We start from the raw sequence: 27,666 nt of genomic DNA, 5'->3' as shown, positions 1-27,666 counted from the left end.
CCGCTGGGCGAGATCATCCAGGGCCATGGGGTGAGGTATCATCAGTACGCTGATGATACCCAGCTGTACATCTCCACCCCATGTCCAGTCAGCGAAGCAGTGGAAGTGATGTGCCGGTGTCTGGAGGCTGTTGGGGTCTGGATGGGTGTCAACAGACTCAAACCAACCCTGATACGATGGAGTGGCTGTGGGTTTTGCCTCCCAAGGACAATTCTATCTGTCCGTCCATCACCCCGGGGGGGGGGGGGGGGAATCATTGACCCCTTCAGAGAGGGTCTGCCACTTGGGCGTCCTCCTCGATCCACAGCTCACATTAGAGAAACATATTTCAGCTATGGCGAGGGGGGCATTTGCCCAGGTTCACCTGGTGCACCAGTTGCGGCCCTACTTGGACCGGGAGTCACTGCTCACAGTCACTCATGCCCTCATCACCTCGAGGTTCGACTACTGTAACGCTCTCTACATGGGGCTACCTTTGAAGAGTGTTTGGAAACTTCAGATCGTGCAGAATGCAGCTGCGAGAGCAATCATGGGCTTCCCTAGGTATGCCCATGTTACACCAATACCCGCAGTCTGCATTGGTTGCCGATCAGTTTCCGGTCACAATTCAAAGTGTTGGTTATGACCTATAAAGCCCTTTATGGCACCAGACCAGAATATATTCGAGACCGCCTTCTGACGCACAAATCCCAGCGGCCGGTTAGGTCCCACAGAGTTGGCCTTCTCCGGGTCCCGTCGACTAAGCAATGTCGGCTGGCGGGACCCAGGAGAAGAGCCTTCTCTGTGGCGGTCCCGACCCTCTGGAACCAACTCCCCCGGAGATTAGGATTGCCCCCACCCTCCTTGCCTTTCGTAAACTCCTTAAAACCCACCTCTGCCGTCAGGCATGGGGGAACTGAGACATCTCCCCTTGCCTATGTATTTTTATGTATGGTATCTTTGTGTGTATGCTTTTTAAATAATGGGGTTTTTAGACTTTTAATATTAAATTTGTTATTTTAGACTTTTAATATTAGATTTGTTACTGTATACAGTGATCCCTCGAGTTTCGCGTCCTCGAGCATCGCAAAAGGGCTATATCGCGAGTTTTCAACCCGGAAGTAAACTCCACCATCTGCGCATGCGTGCCCTTCCACGCATGCGTAGATGGTGGAGTTTCCCCGCCGGGCGGAGGCTTCCCTGGGTCTTCCCCCTCTTGCCCCGGTAAGACCGCAGCGGCGGCGCGAGCAACGGCGTGGGCTGGCGGGCGGCACGCGCGCGGGAAACCCCAGCTCCGCTTCCCAGCTGGGAAGCGGAGCCGGCAACAGCGTGGGCGGGCGGGCAGCGCGCGCGAGCTTGGGGACACCCCACCTCCGCTTCCCAGCTGGGAAGCGGAGCTAGGGTGTCCCCACCGCGCGCGCGTTGCTGGGGAAAGCGCGCGCGCTTGGAGACACCCCACCTCGAAGCGGAGCTAGGGTGTCCCCACCCGCGCGCGCGTTGCTGGGGCCGCTTCCCAGCTGGGAAGCGGAGCTGGCAACAGCGTGGGCGGGCGGCGCGCGCGAGCTTGGGGACACCCCACCTCCGCTTCCCAGCTGGGAAGCGGAGCTAGGGTGTCCCCACCGCGCGCGCGTTGCTGGGGAAAGTGCGCGCGCTTGGGGACACCCCACCTCCGCTTCCCAGCTGGGAAGCGGAGCTAGGGTGTCCCCACGCACGCGCGCGTTGCTGGGGAAAGCGCGCGCGCTTGGGGACACCCCGCCTCCGCTTCCCAGCTGGGAAGCGGAGCTAGGGTGTCCCCACCGCGCGCGCGTTGCTGGGGAAAGTGCGCGCGCTTGGGGACACCCCACCTCCGCTTCCCAGCTGGGAAGCGGAGCTAGGGTGTCCCCACCGCGCGCGCGTTGCTGGGGAAAGCGCGCGCGCTTGGGGACACCCCACCTCCGCTTCCCAGCTGGGAAGCGGAGCTAGGGTGTCCCCACGCGCGCGCACGTTGCTGGGGAAAGCGCGCGCGCTTGGGGACACCCCACCTCCGCTTCCCAGCTGGGAAGCGGAGCTGGGGTGTCCCCAAGCGCGCGCGCACCCCAGGCGCGAGCAACGGGGTGGGCGGGCGAAGGGCGGGCGGCAGTGGAAGTAAAAACACCATCTGCGCATGAGCAGATGGTGTTTTTACTTCCGCACCGCTACTTCGCTAAAAATCGATCGTCGCGTGGGGTCCTGGAACGGAACCCTCGCGATGATCGAGGGATCACTGTATTGTTTTTATCACTGCTGTGAGCCGCCCCGAGTCTGCGGAGAGGGGCGGCATACAAATCTAATAAATAACAATAACAATAATAATAATAATAATAATAATAATAATAATAATAATAATAATAATAATGATTAAGCTGCAATTGCGTTTCTGGTAATTTCACATGAAATATTTTGTTCCTTTTATTATTTCATTGCTAAATAGAAATATAGCAATAGGAAGCAATGTTTATATGCGGATCTCTTGCAAACTTCACAATGGATTAATGGGAATTCCAAATGTTCTGCAAGACCTCTTACAAAATATATATAAATGACATGACATAACCAGCCACATCCCCTGCACTCCGGAGAGACAGGGCAGAAAGACAGCACTCAAACACAAGAGATTCTAAACTATCTTGGGATATAATTTAATAAAGCAACATGTTGCCTTAACATAAATGCAAAGCACAAGAAACTTATTTTTAATTTCTGCTGAATTTTGCTTAATAGTTTTGAGTTTTATTCTTCCAGAAAATATTACCCACTAGCAATGTTTTTGAATTAAGTTTTCTTTCAAACTTCAAACTTGTTTAGTTTAATGTTTACTTGAAACTTAGAGATCTTTCCTGATCTAAACTGATAAAAAGAAAGAAATTAGACAATCTGATAATTTTTTCCCAAACCCTTTTCAATCAGTTCCAAAAGCAATCAGATTTTTTTTTACAATATGGTACACATCAAGTTCTTTTCCTGCACAAATAATAGTCAGAGCCATTTTATATAAATCCGAGTTTATTTATCTTTTTAATTACTATTCATAAAATGGTTGTTCAATTATAGTTCCAACTATTTTGCCCACTGCTTACATTTCAAATTTTGAAAACATGGCAAGATGCTTCGGTTATTGTATAAGTAGAGAACTGAACATTCAGAAAATGACTGCTCCAATGCCATAATTATTCATAAAACAGAAATACAGTGATCCCTCGATTTTCGCGACCTCGATCTTCGCGAAACGCTATATCGTGATTTTTCAAAAAATAATAATTAAAAAATACTCCACGGTTTTCCCCATCTGATGACGTCATACGTCATCACCAAGAGTCACTTCTCTCTCCCTTTCTCTTCCTTTTTCTCTATCCTTTCTACCTCTTACTCTTTTTCTCTCCCTTCTTCATTCAATTTTCTCTCCCTCCCTTTCTCTCTCTTTCCTTTCTCTCCCTCCCTCCCTGTGCCTGCCCTGCACCACCCAACAGGGACGGACAGCCCCCGATCGTCAGTTCGTCGCCCCCCCCCACACACAGAGGGAGATCGGGCTGCGAGGGCAGTGGATCCGCGTCCCCAGCCACCGGCTTGGATTCCCCTCCCGGCGGCATTGGGCTGCCCTGCATCACTCACGCGCTCGACTGCGGTGGCTGCTTTGGCAGGGAAGGAGGAGTTTGGGGAGATGAAGGCAGCGGGCAGCAGCTGAGGCGAAGCGAGGCGAAGGCGGCGAGGAGCGGCGAATCCACCTCCCCAGATCGGGCTGGTGGGGGCGGCAGCCACCGGAGGGAGATCGGGCTGGTGGGGGCGGCGAATCCACCTCCCCAGCCACCGGAGAGAGATCGGGCTGGTGGGGGCGGCGAATCCACCTCCCCAGCCACCGGAGAGAGATCGGGCTGGTGGGGGCGGCGAATCCACCTCCCCAGCCACCGGAGAGAGATCGGGCTGGTGGGGGCGGCGAATCCACCTCCCCAGCCACCGGAGAGAGATCGGGCTGGTGGGGGCGGCGAATCCACCTCCCCAGCCGGGCAGCGGCCAGCCGGGCAGCGGCCAGCCGAGCGAACGGGAGAGCGGCGAGTAAGTGAGCGGCCGGCCGGGCAGGCGGGCAAACGGCAAACGGTGGGCGAGCGGGTGCTGGGGGGGCAGGGGCAGCCGACATTGAAAGCAACCTGTCGGCTTCCGAACTTTCGTCGCTCCCCAGCTCCACCGGCCATGGAAAAAAAGGGTGCGCATGCGCAGATGGTGTTTTTACTTCCGCACCAATATATCACGAAAAAACGATTATCGCGAGGGGTCTTGGAACGGAACCCTCGCGATAATCGAGAGATCACTGTAATGGAAGTGGGTTATAAAAGTAAGTTAAAGAGATACTTTGTTATGACTGCAATACACTTTCACACACAAAGCTTAAACACATATTTGAGAAAGAAGTTGTATTGAATTTGCTCTGAAATATAAAATTTAGAAATTCATAATTATGACTAGTATATTTAATTTTTAACAGACTCAAACTCAAGCTTGACAAGACTGAGTGGCTATGGGTGATGCCTCCTAAGGACTATACCAACTGTCTGTCTTTGATTGGGGGGGAGGGCATTGTTGTGTTTGGGCCTGGGCCAGCCGTTGCTCCCACAGATGGGAGAGACGTGGCACAAAGTGAATGCGAAAACCTGGCTAACAGCCAGGAAGATGTGGCAGACAGCCAGGAAGACGTGGCAGACTGGTATGCAGAATTCAGCAGACAGCCCAGAGGATTTGGCATGCAGTCCCTCAAACAGTCTTTCGTCCCTTGGTTCTTCTGCAGATCAATATATCAATCTGCATAGCCGAAGAGCTATGCAATGAAGGGATCGCTTTAAGGAGTATTACAAGTCATTATAGGAGCACCTGGGCTGGGTGTGGTTCTTATACTGAGGGCTGGGTGTGGTTCCCTTAATGAGGGCTAAAGGGATAAAAGGGAACAAAGGCCAACGCAAATTTTGGCTGTTTATCTGTTATTTTGTGGTTCCTGCTCTGAAGAATTTGTTCCGTGCCATTGGAGTTTTCAACCCAGCTTTTTCAGACAAGTGGGAGGTGAAAACTCTGGGACTTGCTGTTTGCTCCAAAGATTCAAAAGGACTCCTGAAACGTCTTTGCTCATTCCAGGTTGTCTTTGTTTGTTTTTTCCTGTGTTTTTGTATGCGGCTGAAGTAAGCCTTGCACTCTCATTGTTTTTGGACACTAAGAACTGTTTCTGAGTAACCCTTTTTTGTTTATCTAATACAAGTTTTCTGATTAGCAGAGCACGTGTGTGTTTGATTTCTTTTCCTTGGACTGTTACGCATTGCCTGAGCCCAGTCAGGCAGAACAGGCATTAACCCCCTCAGATAGGGCCCGCAATCTGGGTGTCCTCCTAGATCCACAGCTGAGTATTGATCAACATCTCTCGGCTGCGGCTAGGGGGAATTTTGCATAGGTTCGCCTTGTACAACAGTTACAACCCTATCTGGACCATGAGGCTGTCCACATGGTCACTCATGTCCTTATCACTTCTTGCCTCGACTAGTATAATGCGTTCTACATGGGGCTACCCCTGAAAAGCATTTGGAGACCACAACTGGTACAAAATGCAGCCGCGTGAGTTATTATGGGTGTGCCCAGGTACACCCATATAACACCAATGCTCCGCGAGCTGCACTGGTTGCAAGTCGGTCTCCGAACACAATTAAAGGGGTTGGTTATTACCTATTAAGTCCTACATGATTCAGGACCAGACCAGGGACCGTCTTCTGCCACACGCCTCCCAGTGACTGCTGAGAGCTGACAGAGTTGGCATTCTCCAGGTCCCGTTGACTGGTGGGCTGGTAGGGAAGGGCCTTCTCTGTGGGGGCTCCGACTCTATGGAACCAACTGCCTCTGGAGATTCACACCTTTTCCACCTTACTGGCCTTCCATAAAGCTGTGAAGATCTGGCTCTTCCAGCAGGCCTGGAACCATTGAGTGAAGAGAACCTAGATTTGGCTAGGAATGAGAGTGAGAGTATGTATGTCTGTGCGGGGGTTTTTATTAATGTTTTAATGCTGCTTTTATGCTTTGTTCTTATTTATTGGAAGCTGTCCAGAGTCCTTTGGGAGTTGGGCGGCATATAAGCACAATTAATTAATAAATAATAAATAATTTTATTTTAGTACTAACTTTCCATTAGTTATCATTACAGCATGAAACCAAAAGAGGAAATCATTGGGACTAAAGAAAAGAAGAATGTGAACTCATTTCCACGTGACTTGAAAGTGTTGATTTAATTTATTGTCTGAAAGATCTTACACACCTATTTTATTATCAAAAGGTTCCACATATGATATTTGTGCTTACAGAGCCAGTGTTGTGTAGTTGTCATAGAATTGGATTCCTCCTGTAGACACAGAAACCAGCTGGATGACCAGGAGGGAGGGCAGTAACTTACTTCTTCTCAGCCTAAATCAACATCAGGGTCTGCAATAAGCTAACTAATAAACAAAAAAACCTATAGAATTGAAAGCCACTGTGAAGTAGTAGCTAAGGCGCTGAAACAGCAGTGGTAAAACTCAACTTTTCCCTTATGTCTAGAAACCAGATGAGTGACCTTGTCATTGTCTTTCAGAGTCAGGCTGTACAACAAACCAGCTGGTAAATAAAACTCCTCCTCACTTCCCTTTAAGAACTAGATATATATAGTAAAAAAAAAAAAAGACAAGTAGACACTGCAGATATTAATAGTAATTTGAGTGGGAAAGGGAGCAATACCTTTTGCATCATCAGAACCTGAAGCCAAGAGCTTAGGATCCATCAAATTAAAGTCCACACTCCAGCATCTTTTCTCATGCTCCTGTTTTGTCACGGGGAACAGAAATAGAATGATAGAAAATTACTTCTTCAATATAATCAAGGTAATGATGAAATACCGTATATACTCGAGTATAAGCCGACCCGAGTATAAGCCGAGGCACCAGTTTTTGCCACAAAAACCTGGGAAAACTTATTGACCCGAGTATAAGCCGAGGTTAGAAAATGCAGTGGCTACTAGTAACTTATAAAAATGGAAACCAATAAAATTACATTAATTGAGACATCAGTAGATTAAATGTTTTAGAAGAACCGTTGCACTTACCTGAACGGTCTTCTCGCTGCACTGCAAGGAGAGTCCAACATGGGTTAATCTTCAGCCAAGCTGGAAGGGACTGAGTTAAAAATTAGCATAATTTACTGGTCCAACCCCCATGCTGCCCTCTCCGGGTCAGTCTTACAATAAAACGAAGTCATAGTGATAGTAAACCAAGGAAACTTTATTAATTAACCAACTTGTAAGTAATTCAACTATGACCACTCTGAGACCCTGGGCCCAAACAGCCGGGTGGGTTTGGACTCTCCTTGCAGTGCAGCGAGAAGACCGTTCAGGTAAGTGCAACGGTTCTTCTCCACTTGCACTGCTTCGGAGAGTCCAACATGGGATATACCCAAGCTTAACTTATTAGGGGGGGAAAAGGCTGGACCAGGGGCGCAGGATCGGTGCAAACTCTCTGCAATACTCTGCGTCCAAAGGCTGCTTCCGCAGAAGCGAAAGTGTCCAATCTGTAATGTTTAATGAAGGTATTAGGCGTGACCCAAGTTGCCGCACGGCAAATATCGTCAATCGGGGCCTGTGTTGTCCATGCCGCTGAAGTGGCTGCACTCCTTGTTGAGTGCGCTGTGATGCCACTTGGTATCGGTGTAGCCCTTGATTTGTAAGCAGTGATGATGCAGGAACGAATCCAGCAACTAATCGTCTTGGGCGAAACCTTATTCCCCATAGATGCTGGAAAATATGAGACAAATAGGGCTTCTGTCTTTCTAAAGGTGTTAGTCCGTCGAATATAAAGTTTGATGGCTCGTCTGACATCCAACTTGTGCCATCTTAGTTCCAGTGGGTGGGACCCCTGGGCACAAAAGTCTGGTAGTACAATGTCCTGAGATCTGTGAAAGACCGTGTTCACCTTAGGTAGGAAGGCGGGATCTGGCCTGAGGACCACTCTGTTGGTGTGGAAGATACATAGGTCCGGCCGGACTGATAGGGCTGAGAGTTCGGAGACCCTCCTTGCTGATGTGATCGCCGTGAGGAAGGCTGTTTTTAGAGATAACAGGCGTAGCGGTATCTCCCTCAAGGGTTCGAAGGGAGGCTCCGTGAGGGCCTGTAACACCAGTGGCAGATCCCATGTGGGGAAACGGTGTATAGTAGGAGGTCTAATGTTCGCTGCACCTCTAATAAAATCCCGAATCCAAGGGTGCTGGGAAATTGGAGTAGTGAAGTCCATTTTAAGTATAGTGGCAATAGCTGCCGTTTGCCTGCGGAGTGTATTTGGAGCCAGTCCTTTATCCAAACCTGCTTGTAAGAACTCCAGAATTTGGATCACTGATGGCGACTGAGGATCCTGATTACGACCTCTGCAGAAAGCACAGTAAGCTTTCCAGGTAGCCTGGTAAATTCGCGTTGTGGAAGGACGGCGTGCTGCCTGTATGGTGGAGATCACCTTATCCGGAACCTGTTCCTTCCTTAGTCTCTCCCCCTCAAGTGCCACACGGCAAGACTCCACCACTGGGGATCTGGATGGCAAATTGACCCTTGTGTCAGCACCACCTTGTGATGTGGAATGCGCCAAGGGGGAGAGATTGAGAGGTCCACTAGGTCCGCAAACCAAGGGCGTCTGGGCCAATGAGGGGCTACCAGGAGAATTTCTGCCTGTTCTTGTAATAGTTTGTGTATTACCCTCGGAATTAGGCAGACTGGAGGGAATGCATACAGCAGCTCCCTTGGCCATGGGCAGGCTAGAGCATTGATCTGTTCCGCTCCAGGTGAGGGGAACCTTGAGAAGAACCTTGGTAGGCGGTTGTTGTGGCAGGTGGCGAATAGGTCCACTGCTGGAATCCCAAATCTGTGCACAATGTCTTGGAAGAGATCCGAACTCAGACTCCACTCTGTCGGGTCGATCGTGGTCCGACTGAGCCAATCCGCCTGTATGTTGGAGGTGCCGGATATGTGCTCTGCTCGTAGAGATGCGAGGTGTTGCTCTGCCCACCTGAACAGGGACTGAGATTCTCGCATCAGGCGACCCGATTTCGTGCCGCCTTGGTGGTTGATGTGTGCCCTGGTTGCCACATTGTCTGTAAGTATCAGAACATTCCGGCCCCTCACCAGGCCTGTGAAGTGTCGTAGAGCCAGGTGGACCGCTCTGAGTTCCAAGTAATTGATGTTGCTGCATGCGAGATCCTCTGGACCCCATAATCCTTGGGCCATCCCTACCTCGGAGTGAGCTCCCCAACCCGAGAGACTCGCGTCCGTAGTTATCGTCACCTCTTGTTGCAGTAGGAACGGCGAACCTTGATGTAGCGCCGACGACTTCCACCATGGGAGTGATTTGCGTACCTCTTGTGAGATTGTCACCAATCTGGAAGAGTGGCTGGTCCGGTTTTGTTGAAAAGGAATGAGAAACCACTGCAGTGGTCTGGCATGTAGTCTGGCCCAGGGAACAATGTCTATGCAGGAGATGAGAACTCCCAACAGCTGGGACAGAAAGGCCAATGTTACTGTACGGCTGCGTTGCGCCTCTGTGATCAGCGACCTGACCTTGACCTGGCGGTCTGGTGATAGGAAGACCTTGCCTTCCATGGTGTCTATGTAGGTACCTAGGTGAGGTAAGTACCTGGTTGGTATGAGATGACTCTTTCGGTAGTTGATTGAGAACCCCGCCTCTGCTAGGGTCTCCATAGTCTCTGACAGGTCGCGTCGAGCCCGGCTGTAGCTGCTGGACAGTATAATAATATCGTCCAGATACGCCATCAGTCGTAGCGAGCGTGTCCGTAGCTCTGCGGTGAGGATGTCCAATAACTTTGTAAAAGTCCTGGGGGCTGACGATAGGCCAAAGGGCATCGCCCTGTACTGGAAATGGTGGTTTTCGAAACAAAAGCGAAGGTATTTCCTGGAGTCTGGATGCACTGGGACATGGAGGTATGCCTCCTTGAGGTCTATTGACGTCAGCCAGTCCTGTTGACGTATTGCGGATAGTATAGTCCTTAGAGAGTGCATTTTGAACCTTCGGTATTTTATGTATAAGTTCAACTGCTTCAGGTTGAGGATGAGGCGGCAACCCCCTGAGGCTTTGGGTACTATAAACACTATGGAATAGTACCCCTGTTTTTCCTGGTGTGGAGGAACCTTCTCGATGGCTCTGATCTGAAATAGATGATGAATTTCTTGGTAAAGGAGGTTGCGCTTGTGATTGTTGGAGAGAACCGGACACTCCAGAAATCTGTTTGGCGGATGCAGGGTGAACTCCAGGGCGAGTCCTTGAGTTATGGTATTTATGGCCCAAGTGTCGGTGGACATAGATGCCCAGGAGGCGGTGAAGTGCTGCAGCCGCCCCCCTATGGGAACTGGCCTGGCAGAGTCATTTGTTCCTTCTGAAGCCTCCTCTGTTGGAACCTCTATAGGTCCTCCTTGATTGTTGGAACTGTCTGTTCCTATCTCCAAATCCACCTCTGTCCCCTCTGTAGGACAGTTGAGAATAGGACCCCTGGGTATAAGATCTTCCAGCCTGGGGTGCAGAGGGGGAAGATTCGGCCCGAAAGGGCTGGCGCCTAGAATATGGGGCAGTGCGTCTTTCCTGCCTTCTGTAAGATCTAGGCATGACTTTTTTCTTGTCCTTGTCTTCTACAAGGACCTTGTCCAGAGATTCTCCAAACAATTTTGACCCATCAAATGGGGCCGAGGCAAGACGTCCCTTGGACTTGGCGTCAGCTTGCCAAGTCCGGAGCCAGAGTAAGCGTCGGGATGACTGGTTTGCTGCTAGGGCTCGTGAGGAGAAACGAGATGCAGACAGGGTGGCATCCGCCGAGAATTCTGCCGCGGCTAGTAGCTTGTTAAGGTCTTGCCTTAAGCGACCCTCCTCAGGTCCCAGCTTAGAGAGCATTTCTTGGAGCCAAAGGACCGAAGCTCTGTTAAAAAATGAGGCTGCCGAAGCTGCTTTGAGGGCCCATGCCGACATCTGGTGAGCTTTTTTGTTAATTGCCTCTGCTTTCCGGTCTTCCGGTTTTAAGCCATCTGCCACCTCGGAAGGAACTAATGCGTTAGATACTAGAGCTGCAATCGGAGCATCTACCGTTGGAAATTCAAGTAACTTTTCCAATTCTGGTTCAAATGCATAAAATTTACGCTCAGAAGCTGTTGGGCCTAGAGCAGCTGCTGGGTATTGCCAAGGCCTCTGTACATTGTCCAAAAAGATCTTAGGGGCTGGTATAAGGTCAGCATCCCTTTGGATCTCCGTGAGTACCCTCGAGGCCGGAGGAGGGGCTGATGCAGAATCTGTGGGGTTTTCGGGGGTGCCCAAGGCCACAGTCATCTTTGCTTTATTAAGCAGTACGCGAAAGATAGCGGGTCTAAAGAGGCCTGTATATGTTGGTGGCTCCGGGGGTGCTCCCTCATCCTCAGATAGGCCATCATCTGGTTCTGAGCCCTGCCCTCTGAATGCAGGATCTTCTAGGAAGGAGTCATGAGCAGGGGATGGGGGAGCCGGTGCTGCCCAGATATTCCTTTGCAGGGAAGGAGGAGGTGTAGGATTTAGTGGGGCAGCAGGTGCAGTTGCTTGTTGCACGCCCGTTACTATGCCATGCGAATAAGCTGAGGCAATCATATCCTGCAAGGCTGGTGGCAGGCGCTGCCAGGTATCTGGGGATGATCTGAGCCCCGCAGCTGTTGGGGTGAATGTGGCAGTAGGCAATGGTGGGGGCGGCATGTGCCATGCAGGCGAGACAGAGGATGGCCTGGTAACCTCAGGTCTTATAGGGTCTGCCACCTGGGATGAGCCCCCGAACCTATCTGGGGACCAGTCCCTGTCTGTTGCCAAACCACTTCCTTCTGGGAGTCTTGGAGGAGTCCCAATTATCACACCCCCACTCTGACCTGGTACCGAAGAGACAGTGATATTGCATTGTTTCTGAGCCTCAAGTTGCTCCTCCAATGCTTTAATTCGACGCTCGGCCTCTCTTAATCCAGATGATGACTGAGAGGTTTTTGATTTTGCCTTTGAGGAGTGTGTTTTCTCCTTGGCCTTTGTGGCTGAGGGCTCTGCTGTCCCCTGCTGTGGAAGATCAGCCATTGGGGATTTAATTGCAAGCCTCCGTAACGAGAGAATGGAGGAGAAAAAGCCTTTTCTTTGTTATAACCAGTATTACCGAGCGAAAAAATGGCCACCGCAATTGTTCTTCCTGTGTAACAGGAAATCCGGTCTCTTCCTGCCCTTCTAGGAACCCGGCCGGAAGTCGGTTGATCCAAAATGGCGGCTCCCTGTGTGCCGCGCCATCTTGTAATGGCCCTTCCCTTATGTAGCTGACTCAGTCGGCAAAGGGGAATAATCGGTTTAAAACCGATCTCGGGCGGCGTTTTTGGGCGGGATTTTCCAATCGCTCGCTCTGGCCCAGCATAGTAAGAAAAAACGCCTCGCCCTGAGGTATGGCCGCGCAGGCCGGGGACCTCTGCCGGTGTCTTCTGTGGCGGGAGATTTGAATCTCCTCCTGCTGCAAGGAACGGTATGGCCTCGCAGGCCAGGGACCTTCATCACCGGTAACCTCCAGCCTTGGGAGCTGTCCCCACGCAGGGGACAAGCTCCGAACTGGGAAAGTCGAATTGGGGCCATACTCCACAGAGCAGGGGCCCACTCACACGAGGTGTGTTGCTCCATAAATCTGGAATGGAAACAGAAAGGAGAAAAATTCATTAAGAACAGTTTAGTACATTTATTTCAAACAGTGATACAGATAAATATACAATTAATAACAATAAGAAAAACAATTAAAAACTACCCCTAGACTCAAAGAGTCCTAGGAGGAAAAACTCATGTGTCCCTACACTATGACTGAGTTTTTTAGACTGACCCGGAGAGGGCAGCATGGGGGTTGGACCAGTAAATTATGCTAATTTTTAACTCAGTCCCTTCCAGCTTGGCTGAAGATTAACCCATGTTGGACTCTCCGAAGCAGTGCAAGTGGAGAATATTTATTTTAAAGAAAACCAAAATTAGCTCTGTAAATTTAAAAGAGGGTAAACGAAAGCAATCTGGTAATAACAATAAAGTAAAAAGTAAAAAAAGTAGCTCAATCAGCAACCAAGCTAAAACCTATTTCTAAACCTAACCCAGGGGTCTTTAAACTTGACAGTTTTAAGACTAGTGGACTTCAACTCCCAGAATTCCTGCACCAGCCATGCTACCTCAGGAGTGGGAGTTGAAGTCCACAAGTCTTAATCTTTCCAGGTTTGAAGACTTGCATTTCTAACCCTAACCCAGGGGTCTTTAAACTTGAGTTTTAAGACCAGTGGACTTCAACTCCCAGAATTCCTGCACCAGCCATGCTACTTCAGGAGTAGGAGTTGAAGTCCACAAGCCCTAATTTTTCCAGGTTTGAAGACTCTTGCATTTCTAACCCTAACTCAGGGCTCTTTAAACTTGAGTTTTTAGAAGCCTGGAGAGAGTTCATGCTGTTTCCCCCCCCCCCTCTTTAGCTTGCTGGCTGGCTCGTTGGCTTGATCTCCCACCCCTGATCCTCCCTCCTCCTCCTCTCCCTTTATTGCCCCATGTGTTGTGCAGGGAAGCAGATTTGCTAAAGAGATCCAATTGGGACGGCAACAGGGAAAGGAGGAGGTGGAGAGCCAGAATAGCCCACAGCCGCGGGGGAGGAGGAAAGGAAAGAGCTGTCCTCCTCCTCTTTCTCCTCCTTCCTCTGCTGCCGTACCAAGTGGATCTCTTTAACAAATCTGCTTCTCTCTCCGGCTGGAGGCTTCTAAAGCCTGGAGAGAGTTCATGCCGTCCCCGTTCTCCCTGTTTAGTTTGCTGGCGGGGCGCCCTCTTGTGGTGATTCGGCGCCCTCTTGTGGTGACTCGAGTATAAGCCGAGGTCAGGTTTTTCAGCCCATTTTGGGGGCTGAAAAACTCGGCTTATACTCGAGTATATACGGTACATAGAACTTTGGTTAATTTTTTTTTTATAAAACTTTACTATTTTTCTTCTACCCAATATAACTGATTGTACTGTTTGATAGCAGCCTCAGCAAGAACACAAAGAGAGCTATCTCGATACCTAGTTAACTTTAAAAATTACATTTTGAAGATTTTACATTACTTTTACAACAGTAAAGTTTCAACTTGTTAGTAATCCCTTATGGAATTTCTGAAGAGGCAACTGCTAAATTTCACCTCTAAAAACAAATTAGCTACTTAGTAGGATGTACAAGCAGTATGTTCCTGTATAGACTCAGTTCTCAGAAGAACTTTATTTAATTAGCACATCCGTTTCAGTATCTCTAGCCTCCTTAAACGTGATTCCACATATGCTAGAGTTTCTAATTTAGGACTGGACATAAGTCTTTTTAAAAAAAAGTTCCATTCCATAACTTCTATTACCCAGTTTTCAACTAGAAGCAAATTAAAAGTTTTTGAGAAAACAAGAATCTGAATGTTATCTGCAAGCTAGAATTCTAAGAAGCAAGCCTATTGGCTTGTAAAAGGTCTTTTACTCCTATATGGTTATTTGAATAATCTACTACTAATTGACTCAGTGAATCAATATGAATTATTGCAATAGCTTATTTGAATAATAAATTTAAAAAATTTACTGAAACATTAATACATACATGTTCTCACAATCTTAAACAATACCCAGCTCTATACTGTTTTCTCATTAACTAATTCCTGATTCCAATTGCTCTGTCCACTGCAATGTTTTCATTTTCATTATTTTAATAGCAACTGTTCTGTCAATATCAGAACCATTGAAACCATTGCTGTCCGCTCAGAAAAGCTGCTGCTGGCCGCCTCTGGAAGAAGCCTTTATCTGAGGAGCCGCCACCGCTTCCCCTGCCTGAAGCAAGCTGCCTGACAGGTTTGAAGACCCACTTCCAAGTTGGAAAACCCCCTGAGTTAGGAGTGCAAGTGTCTTCAAACCTGGCAAGTTTAAGGCTTGTGACTGAAGAAGGAATTCTGGGAGTTGAAGTCCACAAGTCTTAAAGCTGTCAAGTTTGAAAACCCCTGAGTTAGGGGTTAGGAGTCTTCAAACCTGGCAAGTTTAAGGCTTGTGGACTTCAACTCCTATTCCTGAGGTAGCATGATTGAAGGAGGAATTTTCCTTGTTTTCCTCCTCTAAAATCTAGGTGCGCCTTATACCCTGGTGCGTCTTATACACCGAAAAATACGGTATATGAATTTCAGACTTCTTCCCCCCCCTCTAAATAGTACATTCCCATTTTGGTTTTTACTTTAAAATAAGGTATGTGCAGTGTGCATAGGGATTTGTTCATAGTTTTTTTTTTATAGTCCGGCCCTCCAACAGTCCGAGGGACAGTGAACTGGCCCCTTGTATAAAAAGTTTGGGGATCCCTGCTCTACAAACTACCTAGAGAGGGCTGTAAAGCACTGTGAAGTGGTATATAAGTCTAAGTGGAATTGCTATTGCTATAACAGAAAAAATTAAGAAATGAAACTGAGAGGCAAAAACAATGACTCTTCAGATAAAGGGCCACATTATTAGAGCGAACACTATATATGTTGCACAAAGTCACAGTACTTTTTGCAACACAAATATGTATAATATTATTTTGTTCATTTCATATACACACAAGAACACATTTACCTATTTTTTTCTTTTACAGCCAACTTGTCCCTCTCTGTTTTTCACACATGTACATGCACACATGTAATATCACTTATTCTCTTGTACTAATTTATTTCTTATAGAGGCCAAATTGTCTCCTCTACAATCATTTTCTCTTAACTCTATTTCTTGCTAATTTTTTGATCAAATTCCCCATAACAAAACCAATGTTTCTTTACCTGATAGACCTTTGAACGTTGCCCTGTGAATCCATCCCATAAGATCACTGTTCCTTCATAGTCACTGCTGGCCAAAAGGTTTTTGTGGTAACTACTCCAGCTGATACAGCTGAAAAAGAGAGGTAATACAAATGCTAAAACATTTTATTCTACAACTATGGGTATTCTAAATTAGATAATGTAATAATTCAGAGTACTTTATGCATCACCTGCAGATTAGTATTCATACTCCTGATCAGATCATTTTTATATTATGCATCACCTGCAGATTTGCTAGTTTCACACTCCTGGTCAAAATTCTAAATTCAAATAAAATAAAGCAAAATAAACCTAAATTTATTGGTGATCTTAAACTTTATTATATCAAGAAACATATATTTCAGAATATTAGGTTGAAAGTATTTTTCTTCATAAGTGGTTGCAAGAGAAGCCTTATTCAACAGACTGGAAGAGGTCATCTGCATTCCAATACCCAAAAAAGGAGGCTTAATGCAGTGTGCAAACTACTAAACAATATTCTTAATTTTTCATATTAGGAAAACAATGCTTAGGATCATCTAATTTGGATTACAACCCTACATGGAAAAGAAGATGCCAGATGTTCAAATTGGCTTAGGAAAATACTAAGGAATATTATGCTGATGGATGCTGAATTAATGAAAATGAAAACAATACCAAAAAGAGATTAGTTTGTACTCTATTGATTATAAAAAGGCCGACTGTAATGCGTTGAGAAAATAGGAATCCTAACATTACATTGTCTTCATAAGAAACTTACCTGTCGACATATGACTGTCTTTTGCATGATTGGAGACCTGTTTTGACTGGTTGCCAAGCACTCTACAATCAGGTGGTTTCTATTTGCAATTTTTCTTTGCCAGATAATAATAATAATAATAATAATAATAATAATAATAATAATAATAATAATAATAGTAGTAGTAGTAGTAGTAGTAGTAGTAGTAGTAGTAGTAGTAAGGAGCAGGAAGAGGAGGAGGAAGGGAAGTTTGCAAGCTACTGCCAACTGCTGAGTGGGCTCTCTCCTAACTGGTTGAAACTAGGCTGGTTGAAAGAGGTGCTTGGCTGCGGAAACAGGGCTCATAGAAGCACATGGGCTCTCTTCTGTACCTGGAAGAAACACTGAGAAACTAATGAATGCCATTATTCTGAAGGCTAGAAAGATTTATAACTTTCAGAATGATCGCAGTTGCTAGCTTTTTAGCCTTCCTCAGCTAGCAAATGCAATTATTCCCAGGATTGTTTGGAAAGCCTTAACAATTTGGGGAAAGAGCCTTCCAAGTATCGCAACAGTAGGGCCCCCTTGCAGGATGGCATGAGGCGGTCATGATAGGAAGGTAGTGCCTGACATCAACTGGGCTCAGCTGCAGCTATATAAAAAGGTGTAAGTAAATGGACCTAGGCATGATAGCATGGGGAGAATACTCTCTGCCCAGCGCTTTCCTTAATGACCCATGCAATCGTTTTAAATGACCGCAACTGGGAAAGCTGGACATGCGGTTGTTGAGTGATCATGTGGTCCTATGAGTTTAATGACCGCACTTCTTAATGGCTGAGATTCCAATCCATTGTGATTGTAAATTTAAAGGAAGGAATTAGACTGGATAGAAATGCTGAAACAAGAAAGAAAATGTTTTCCTTTTTTAGACAACCTGAAATTTTGGAAATGTTTAAATATCTTTCATCAGCTACTTTAGTAAATTTGTTATTGTAGGAAGATAAACTGCATTATGCAAAATGGTACCTCATACTCCTTTAAAATAATAATTTTCTTTTAAGAATGGTTTACTAACATTCTTTTACACTTCTTCTGTAAACATTTGGAATGTTTGCAAACACATCACAACACCTCAGCAATTTTTGGATAGCTTATAAATGCAAGGACTTTCACTCAACAAGCACATAAATTAAGGTACCACTGTAATTATTTTTTTTTTTGGGGGGGGGGAGTCCTATTTTTCTATAAAGCCTATCACTGCTTTGGATGATAGCATTACTGGTAGTAGACATTGAGAGACCAAGAGACTCTTTTTGTCTCTCTTTCCCCATAAGTACCATGTGAAGTTATACTGCTCAAAATTATTATTATTATTATTGTTGTTGTTGTTGTTGTTGTTGTTGTTGGTGGTGGTGGTGGTATTATTTATTAGATTTGTATGTCACCGCTCTCCGAGAACTCGGAGCGGCTCACAATAAAAAAATAAAGGGAACACTCAAAGAACACATCCTAGATCTGAATGAATGAAATATTCTCATTGAATACTTTGTTCTGCACAAAGTTGAATGTGCAGAACAGCCTGTGAAATTGATTGTCAATCAGTGTTGCTTCCTAAGTGGACAGTTCGATTTCACAGAAGTTTGATTTACTTGGAGTTATATTCTGTTGTTTAAGTGTTCCCTTTATTTTTTTGAGCAGTATATATTCAAAAAGGAAATATTTTTCTCCATGCTACAATGATTATACTGCAACTAAGCAAACTCTAGAGACTATACAAGAAAATAAGGATTATAAATAAAACTCTGCCCTAGGTCTATACTCTTCTGAAGGCCAGCATGGTTGGTGCCATGCATACTTCCAGGAGGCAGTGGCAATCAGAAAGAAAGAATTTGTAGGTATCCCCCAAGATGATATTATTTCATAGATGGAATCCACAACATGCTGATGCTGCAAGATCTTAATAGACAGATAAAAGCCAGAGAGATGTTGTAGACATCAAAACATCAAATCTTGAAAGCTTCTATAAGTGGCTAACCAGTACCTTTAATTACACTTGGAAGCCAAATAGAAACCAGTACAGCCTATGAGCTGCATGTGGGGAACCAAAGTATGACAAGAACTACTCCTGTTGCTACATTCTAATTGGCCTTTGGCAATGGCCTCGTGTAGAGGGTATTGCAGAAATCCAAACAAGAGATGACTAAGATGTTAGTGACCACAAGAAGAGCCTCCCAGTTCATGAAAGGGTGTAACTGGCATACAAGATGCATCTAAGGAGAGGTTCTTCTTGCCATAGCTGCTACTTATTCTTCAAACCAATTTTATCTCAATTCAAAGTCCCTGGAGGTCTTCTAGTCCAACTCCTGGTTAGACAGGAAACCCTACACCACTTCAGACAATTGGTATACAATATCTTCTTTAAAACTTCCAGGGTTGGAGCATTCATAATTTCTGTAAGGAAATCTCTCCTTAGTTCTAAGTTGTTTCTCTCCTTGATTAGTTTCTTGTCCAAACCTTAGGTGCTTTGGAGAATAGCTTCACTCTCTCTTCTTTGTGGCAGCCCCTAAGATATTAGAACACTGCTATTATATTACCCCAATCCTTCTTTTCATCAAACTAGGCATACCCAATTCCAGCAATCATTCTTTATGTTTTAGCCTCCAGTCCCCTAAATCATTTTTTTTTGCTCTTCTCTACACTCTTTTTAAAATAACCACATCTTTTTTTACATCGTGACAACCAAAACTAGATGCATTATTCAAAGTGTGGATTTCCAAGGCATTATAAAGTGGTATTAACACTTCGCTTGATCTTAATTGTATGTTAGCTTTTATGGCAGCTGCTGCACACTGCTGTCTCATATTTAAATGGTTGTCCACTAGGTCTCCAAGATCCCTCTCATAGTTACTACTACTGAACAAGGTATCACAAATACTGTACCTGTGAATTTAGTTTTTCTTGCCTAAATGTAGAAGCTTACTTTTTTCACCATTGAGTTTCATTCTGTTAGATAGAGCCCAGTGTTCAAGTCTGTCAAGATCCAGAGCCAAGAAGTATAATGGTATGTATGACAGATCTTAGGAGACTGGGCAAAGAAACGCTGCCAAGGGAACAGTCAGAATTAGCCTCTACCATAGCTAGATAGAAGGGGTAAGAAGCTCAGAAAAGGCTCTCCCTAATTTCTCAGGCTATACAGGGAAGTTGGGGACGGAGGGATTTGTACTTTCAGATGTGCAAGATTGATCTCAGCTCCCACAGGGTAAACTAGAAAGGAATCACAACTGGATGTACTGTTGGCTTTCCTGAACGGTCTTCTCTGTGCACTGTGTGGAGACTCCAAAGTGGTTCAACTCTAGCTGATTGCTAGGGACTGAGTTTAATTTATTCAAATTGAATAGTGCCCTCTAGCTGCCTAGGAGGTCAGGCGTAGAAAGGAAAGGGCAGTCAAGTCAAGAATATGTCCAAATAAGTCTGTGACCCAGGGCCGAATAAGCCAGGGTGGGTTTGGACTCTCCACGCAGCACATAAAGAAGACTATTCAGGTAAGCCAACTGTACTTCTCCAGTGTACTGCTAAGGAGAGTCCAACGTGGTGGAAGGCTGGACCAGGGGAGCAGTAGGAGCGCAAGCTCTCAGTAGAACTCTTCTGCTGAAAGCAGCCTCCATCTATGCAAAGGAGTCCAGATGGTAATGTCTAATAAAGGTGGAAGGAGAAGACCACGCAGCGGCTCGGCACCTATTGCTGAGGTGATCGCGCTATGTGCAGAATGTGCTGTAAGTCTATCAGGAACAGACTTGGACTGAGTCCTATTTGCTTACGCGATGCATGACTTAAGCCAAAAGCTGATTGTCTGTGAAACCCCCTGGAGACCAGGAGGAATGATATGAAAAAGGACTCAGTCTTCCTGAGGGTGCTGTTTGATGAATATACATTTTGAGAGCTCTGAGAACATCCAATTTGAGCCATCGGTGTTTAAGTTGATGGGTCGCATTAGCACAGAAATCCAGCAGGAGGACTTCCTGTGCTCTAGGAAACCAGGTATTTAAGTAAATACCAGGTATTTACTTTTGTTAGGAATGCTAGGTTGAGGCGCAAGATGACTTTTTTCTGATGGAAATGGCACAGATCCTGCCTAATAGATTCCGACATCCTTCTGACTGAGGTAATGGCCACCAGAAAAGCCATTTTGAAGGACAGTGAAATGGAGTGCAATGGTTCAAAGGTTTGAAAGGCTAAGCGGAGTTACATTCAGTGTATAAGACACACTGAAATTTTCACCCTTTTGGGGGGGAGGTATAAACTCTGAAAAATATGGTATTTTCAACCTACATAAAATAACCAAAAAAAAAGATTTAAAAAGAAAACTATGTTTTGATGAAAACTAAGATGAAAAACTTTACTACTGATACCAAAGTCTGTGTTTTTAAAATTAACTTAAGATAAATGAAACAAGGGATAATGGAGCAACAGGGAAGCAGGGCCACCTGTACTTTGCATTCATTAAATATCCAATTAATGCCTTTTTAAACTTCTTCACACAACATAAATTTTAATTCTATTTTAATTTCAAAATGAATTATCACATAATGTATTGAATTTTCTTCATTTTTAAAAAAATGTTCTAAGTTAAAAATTAGAAAATACGTTTTCCATACAGCATGCTGAGAAGCTTGTGTTATTAATGGAAAGATTAATGAATATGTTATACACTCCATCTGTTGAAATAATTTTGTTTATATAACATGTCATTGTCTACTCATGTTTGTAAAGATGTCATGACAAAAACTCGTTTTTTTAAAAAAACTATCCTTAGTTTATAAAATGTTAGGTTAAATAAATAAAGCAAAAGTCCTATGTCAGATCTTATAGAGGAAAAACATCAAACCTTAACTTAACAATACAGGTAGTCCTCTTTTTTTTTTAAAAAAAATGTTTTTTTACAATATAAACACACACACAACATAAAACAGGTGCTTTGTGAATTGTGCCCACCACCAGACAAACATTCACACCCCATCACCAAATCGGGGGTGTTTCTTGTATAACCCATTTTAACTCAAGAACAAAGTATCTATTTACATATTATAAAGTGATTCCAATTTGTTTCTTGTAGCTTGGTCTCGGATTCTACTTCGTCTTACCTTGTCCGATCGTTCCATCAGTTGTCTCAAATCAGTTTCATTAACCAAATTCATCCTTTTATTCATAATCTTAAATTGAATGTGATCCACCATGTACTGGTACCAATTTTGCATTGTCAATTTTGTCACATCCTTCCAACCCAAGACTATTACTGCCTGAGCGCTTTCTATTGCTGCTTGTTTTATTTGTCTAAATTCTCCCATCGCATTACTTTTAACTAATACTGCTAGTAACTAGTAATTATCCATTGTATATTTAACATCCTATTGATATCCTCTTGCACTTTTTGCCAAAAATTCTGCACGACCGGGCATTCCCAAAACATATGCATAAACACTCCTTTATCTTGGCACCCAAATCCTTAACATTCTGCTGAAAGTATGCAAGTTGAACGGGTATGTAATACCACTTATGTAATATTTTCCTTCTCATTTTCCTAACTCTTGTATTCTTAGTTTTCCTTATATTCTCCACTATATTTTTCATCTCTTGCGTCTCTACTTGTATTTCACTTTGCCACCATTTAGTCAATCCTTGGATCACATCCCCGTCTGACTGCACTAACATCTTATATATATTACTTGCTTGTGCCTTGGTACTCTCACTTTTTTCCCTTATTATTTTCTCTAACTCTATCTCCTCCCTAAATAGTGCTTCTTTATTCTCACTTTCATTCAGATATTTACATATTGCATTTATTTGTAGCCATCTTCCCTTACCCAACCACCATTCTATATGATTGCTACTTGGCCTCCCATCCTTTTCATATAACTGTTCTATCTTAATTATCCCTCTTCCCTTCAACTCTCCTATAACCCTATTTAGATTTGTTTCGTTATCTCTATTTATTATTATTTATTATTATTATTTATTAGATTTGTATGCCGCCCCTCTCCGCAGACTCGGACTATTACATATAACGATGAAAGTTTTGATTTATATAATCCTATTTCCCCCTGCCATTTTTTCCAAATTTCCATTGTCCCTTTCATGGAACCTATTAATTTATCTAAGTCGCTCCTATTCCACCTTATAAAAATTAATTTTCTATTCTTCATCCCATTTATCTCTTTTTCCAATTTTACCCATTTATTTTCAAATAATTGCAACTCCATTAATCTTTCAATTTGAAATGCTTCTCTATACAACTCCAAACAAGGAATTCCTCATCCACCCTCTTTTTAATCTGCTATTAACCATTTTTCCTTATTCTCTGTGTCTTATCTTCTTCAACCCAATAATTAAGTTTTTTGTCCCACACTCTAATAAACCTCCTGGCAATACCTGAAACAGGTACATCATTTTGGGAACTATCATTATTTTTAATGCTCTTATTTTAGCCATTCTCCTTAGCTTTTTTTCTTTCCAGCTCCTCATCTGTTTCCATTAGTCCTCAACTTACAACAGTTCACTTAGTGATCATCTGAAGTTACAACAGCATCTTTGTGATCATCCAAATTCAGATGCTCAGCAAATGATTCATATTTATGACAGTTGCTCTGTCCCTGAGTCATGTGTTTTGCAACCCTCTTACAAGTAAAGTCCTCTTACATTCCAGGATTTCTCCAATCCACAGACCTGCACATGCCAAAGATCCTCAACAGACATATTAACATCCTTCTATATGCTGACGACATGGTTCTGATGGCACATTCCCAAGTAGGCTTGAGAAGACTGATGAGGAAATTTAGTGATTATTGTGCTCTTAACTACTTGAACATTAATAAGCACAAATCCAAAGTGGTGGTTTTTGGGAAAAGGCGAGTTAAATATAACTGGTATTTAGATGGGGAGCCTATAGAACAAACAGACAGATTCAATTACTTAGGGGTGGTTTTTACAGATACAGGGCCCTGGGCCAATCATTTTAAACAAAGTTCTATGAAGGCCACAGCACGCTCTAAAACGTTAATTAAATTACTTAGTTATAACCACGCAAGCTCCCTGCTCCCAATTCTGAAGGTCTATAAAGCAAAAACCGCACCTGTGCTAACATATGGTGCGGAATTGTGGGGCCTGTTAAAGGCTGCACCACTAGAACAAAACCAAGCATGCTTTCTAAGAACCATCTTGGGGACCGACAGAAATACATCCGCAGCAGCAGTAAGAGCTGAAACTGGCATCCATTCCATCTACAGTTTAACAGTTATTAAAGTCTTCAACTATTGGTGGAGGATTCTCCCAATGGAACCTGACAGACTCCCAAAAATGTGCTTAGAAGAACAGATGGGCACACCCAAACCCACTACATGGGTCAACCAGCTCTCTCAAAGCACCCTATATCTCGGTTCCTCAATGCAACACCTGCTTTCAGCTGGACATCAGGCCAAGGAAATATTTAAACAAAGAGTTTTAGATGTTAATGCACAAATTGATATGGAGGTACTTTCTAAGTGCAGGTCACTGAAATGGTTAGCCAAGAACAAAAGAGCCTTTCAACTAGAAAAATATCTGACAATGGGTCTGACCCAATACCACAGAACAGCACTCACTAGAGCAAGATTTGAGCAGTTAGATTCTATGGTTAGATACGGACGATTCCACCAAGTACCATATTTTGAGAGAACATGCATTTGCGGTGCACCAGAAATAGAAGACATTGCACATGTGCTACTCAATTGTAAACTATACTCTTCAGTAAGACCTCAGTATTTACAGCCCCTACTTGACAAAATCATACACTGGGACTGTAATAAACAATTATCATTTTTTCTTCAGGGTACAAATATATATGTAGTTTCTAAAACCGCTAAGTTTATAGTCAGGGCTGTACAGATGAGAATACGTTTTATAGAACATATTGGGGTGGCATGCAAAGGAGATGAACTTACTTAAGAATATTTTATATCAGTATCTTAGTTTTGTTTAATATAATCCTTTGCACGAGTTATATTCTCATGTTTTACTACTCAATTTTAGCTTATTATACTGCATTTTAACTTATTATTTATTCAAATTCCCTCTATTTTAGCCAATTTTACTGTATTTTAACCAGTCACAGTTTTATGACGACCGATGTGGTCCTTTTTCTTGCTTTGATATGGTCAATTGACTAATCAAATAAAGTTGATATTGATTACAAGTAAAGTCAATGGGGAAGCCAGATTCACTTAACAACCATATTATTAACTTATTGACTGCAGTGATTCACTTAACAAATGGGGCAAGAAAAGTCGTAAAATAAGGCAAAACTCACTTAACAACTTTCTCACTGAGCAACTTAAATGTTGGGCTTAATTGCGGTCATAAGCTGAGGACTATCTGTATATAGGTCAAAGTGAAAATAACAACAAATCTTGCATTATACAAGATGTCACTCATATACAGTAGTACCTCTAGATACGAGCTGCTCTACATGTGAGTATTTCCAGATACGAGCTAGGAGGGGAGAGACATTTCTGTTCAAGTTCCGAGCTGAAATTTGAGATACGAGCCGAGCGTCCACTAGGTGGCGCAAGAATCCTTGCTTTTGGTTATCTCGGAGGGGGAAACAAAGTCTAAAGCAATTTGTTCCAGATACGAGTTTGCTCGAGATATAAGCTCCCTTCTGGAACCAATTATGCTCGTATCTAGGGGTACTACTGTACTGCCTTGGCATTCATTTTGTTGCTTTTATTTCAATTAATATTATAAGGCAAATTATTAGAATGCTAATATCCAAGAATAAGCATCATCAGTGCTGTCCTAAAGATAATTAACCAGATTTGGTCAAATTTGACAATTTGACAAATTGTTTACCAAAACATTTAAAGAGTAAATTCTATCATCCTGTCACTGAATAATATTTCTGCAGAACCATTTAATGTTAAGTAGGTTTTCTTTTTAAAGAAAATAATGGTTGTAAGTCAAAACTACCTGTATTCAAATATGGAAGTACAGTAGACAAGACAATATTCTTACTTTTTAAAATCAAAGAAGAGAAGCAACACATACCTGATTTTAGAATTACATGTCATTTCATTTTCTGGATAATGAATATCAACTGCATCCTGAATGACTGTGCCATATTCATAGACTTTAATCTTCTTTGTAACTCCAGCAATAGCAAAATAGTCACAGTCTCGATCAAATTCAATACTAAGAATCAAAAACACAAACACAAAAGACACAAACTTATGAATATAACATATAACTAGTTTTGTTATAATGATGCATATTATTTTTCAGAAGAACGCCATCTCCAGGTTCAGGTTAAGATACCAAAATTTATAACTTTTAAGTTTGCAAAAAGCTACCTCATTAAATTTTCTGTCTTGTTGATTCATTTCTACTGGGTAGAATAAAATTAACATGAGAAAGGAAATTTAATCCAGAATTATAAAACACAAGAAAAGAGAAAGTAAAAAGAAAAGCCTGTGGGGAAGTAAATATTATTCCTTTTTTTAAAAAAAATGCAAAAGATGGATTTCTGAATTGTTCAGCATTATATAAAACAGTACACCAGAGCCAGATTGGCTATTTCTTCCCAACTATCCCAAGGACAAGGAAGACAACTTGCCCATAAAACCTGAAACTACTACACAGTTTTTGTATCTGAGTTAGTGTGTAATTTTGACTTACTATAAAATAAGTTGACTGTCTATTGCTAGCTATTCTTTCTTTTTCTCTATCAAGAACAGCATGGGAAATAAGGGATGTAATGTATTCATCCTAAAAACATACTTGCACTAAGAATGCACTAAAATAATTAAATTTAAGACAGAAATTTCTGAGTGATTTTAAAGGAAGTAACCATTAATTATGAAATTTAAATATTATCTGACTCATTGATTTTGGGCAATTCATGGTATAACATAAAAATATACACTCCGCACAGAAAATAGCAAACAAGAAGGCAAATATGACCAGCAATACAAAACCATATATCACACACACACACACACACACCAAAAGGGGCTTCAGCCACCCTCGTCCAGAGTGCATTTTGGAGCTGAACAATGTGCCCATAGCAGAGCAAATTACAGTATATTAAGAATGCAACTGACAAAATGGCTTAGGCTACAACTGAAGCAAGAAAATGCTGGAAAAAATATTTTATAGGTGTCTATGAAAATGACAGCAGTATGCTAAATAATGGAATTTTAAAAAATGAAACTTAGTACTCAATAAAACAATGATGAAGGCCCAAATATTGTGAGAACATAGAACAATTACACATTTGTTCTATGTGATCCATTTACCCTGGATGTGAAGACTGTACTTGCACTTGATGACTGGAAGAATGCTGGTCATGGTTCATCTATATCAGATGTAGGTAATTATGGCCCTGTTATGACTAGTGGACTTCAACTCCAAGAATTCCTGAGCCAGCTGCTCAGGATTCTGAAAGTTGAAGTCCACAAGTCATAAAAGGGCCAGTTAACCACTCCTGCTCTATATTAAGTAGAGTAGTTTGTTTCATGCCTTTGAATCCTGTGTGCTTGCAGTTGGCTTGTGGTCAGCGTGCAGCTTCAAATAATAATAATAATAATAATAATAATAATAATAATAATAATAATAATAACAACAACAACAACAACAACAACAACAGAATAGCCACAGGGGCTTATTTTGTTAAATTTGTTTGGAAAGTAAGCAGAATTCTAACTAAAAGGACACAACTGGTGATAAAGAGGAAAGTCTGAAAGGTCAAGTGCTGAGTTACATTTATAATGAGTTTTGCAGACCAAAGCTTGCAGATCACTGAAAATTTGCAGATTTCTCAATTTAGAGAAGTGCATAGGTTTAGATTAAAACAATGCTTTGGCAGGAATATTGATAGTGTTATCACAATTCTCCATATAGGCCTGTATCATTTAGCTATACTGTATCACATTAATTAGAAATGTTTAAAAAACTACATCATTTTTTAGAACTTATCAAAAAAAAAACCAAATTGATATCCAAATTCTGGTTAAAAATATAGCATGACGTAGAACTTTACAGATGCTGAATTAGCTAAATTTAATGCTTC

The 27,666-nt window shown here is 43.3% G+C and overlaps 1 protein-coding gene across 2 annotated transcripts in view; it reads right to left on the bottom strand.

Moving 5' to 3' along the window:
- The window catches only part of COP1 (COP1 E3 ubiquitin ligase), a 136,158-nt gene that overhangs the window by 57,416 nt on the left and 51,076 nt on the right, over positions 1–27,666 (bottom strand). For both annotated transcript variants that reach the window (XM_070746704.1, XM_070746703.1), the window contains exons 12-14: positions 25,647–25,790; positions 15,836–15,944; positions 6,733–6,814 (exon numbers count right to left, since the gene is read on the bottom strand). In XM_070746704.1, coding sequence (XP_070602805.1) covers positions 6,733–6,814; positions 15,836–15,944; positions 25,647–25,790 — 335 coding nt within the window. The remainder of the gene's footprint in view (positions 1–6,732; positions 6,815–15,835; positions 15,945–25,646; positions 25,791–27,666) is intronic.

Source organism: Erythrolamprus reginae, chromosome 3 (assembly GCF_031021105.1).
Source record: "Erythrolamprus reginae isolate rEryReg1 chromosome 3, rEryReg1.hap1, whole genome shotgun sequence".
Taxonomy (NCBI): domain Eukaryota; kingdom Metazoa; phylum Chordata; class Lepidosauria; order Squamata; family Dipsadidae; genus Erythrolamprus; species Erythrolamprus reginae.
This window is presented reverse-complemented; position numbering and strand designations above follow the sequence as displayed.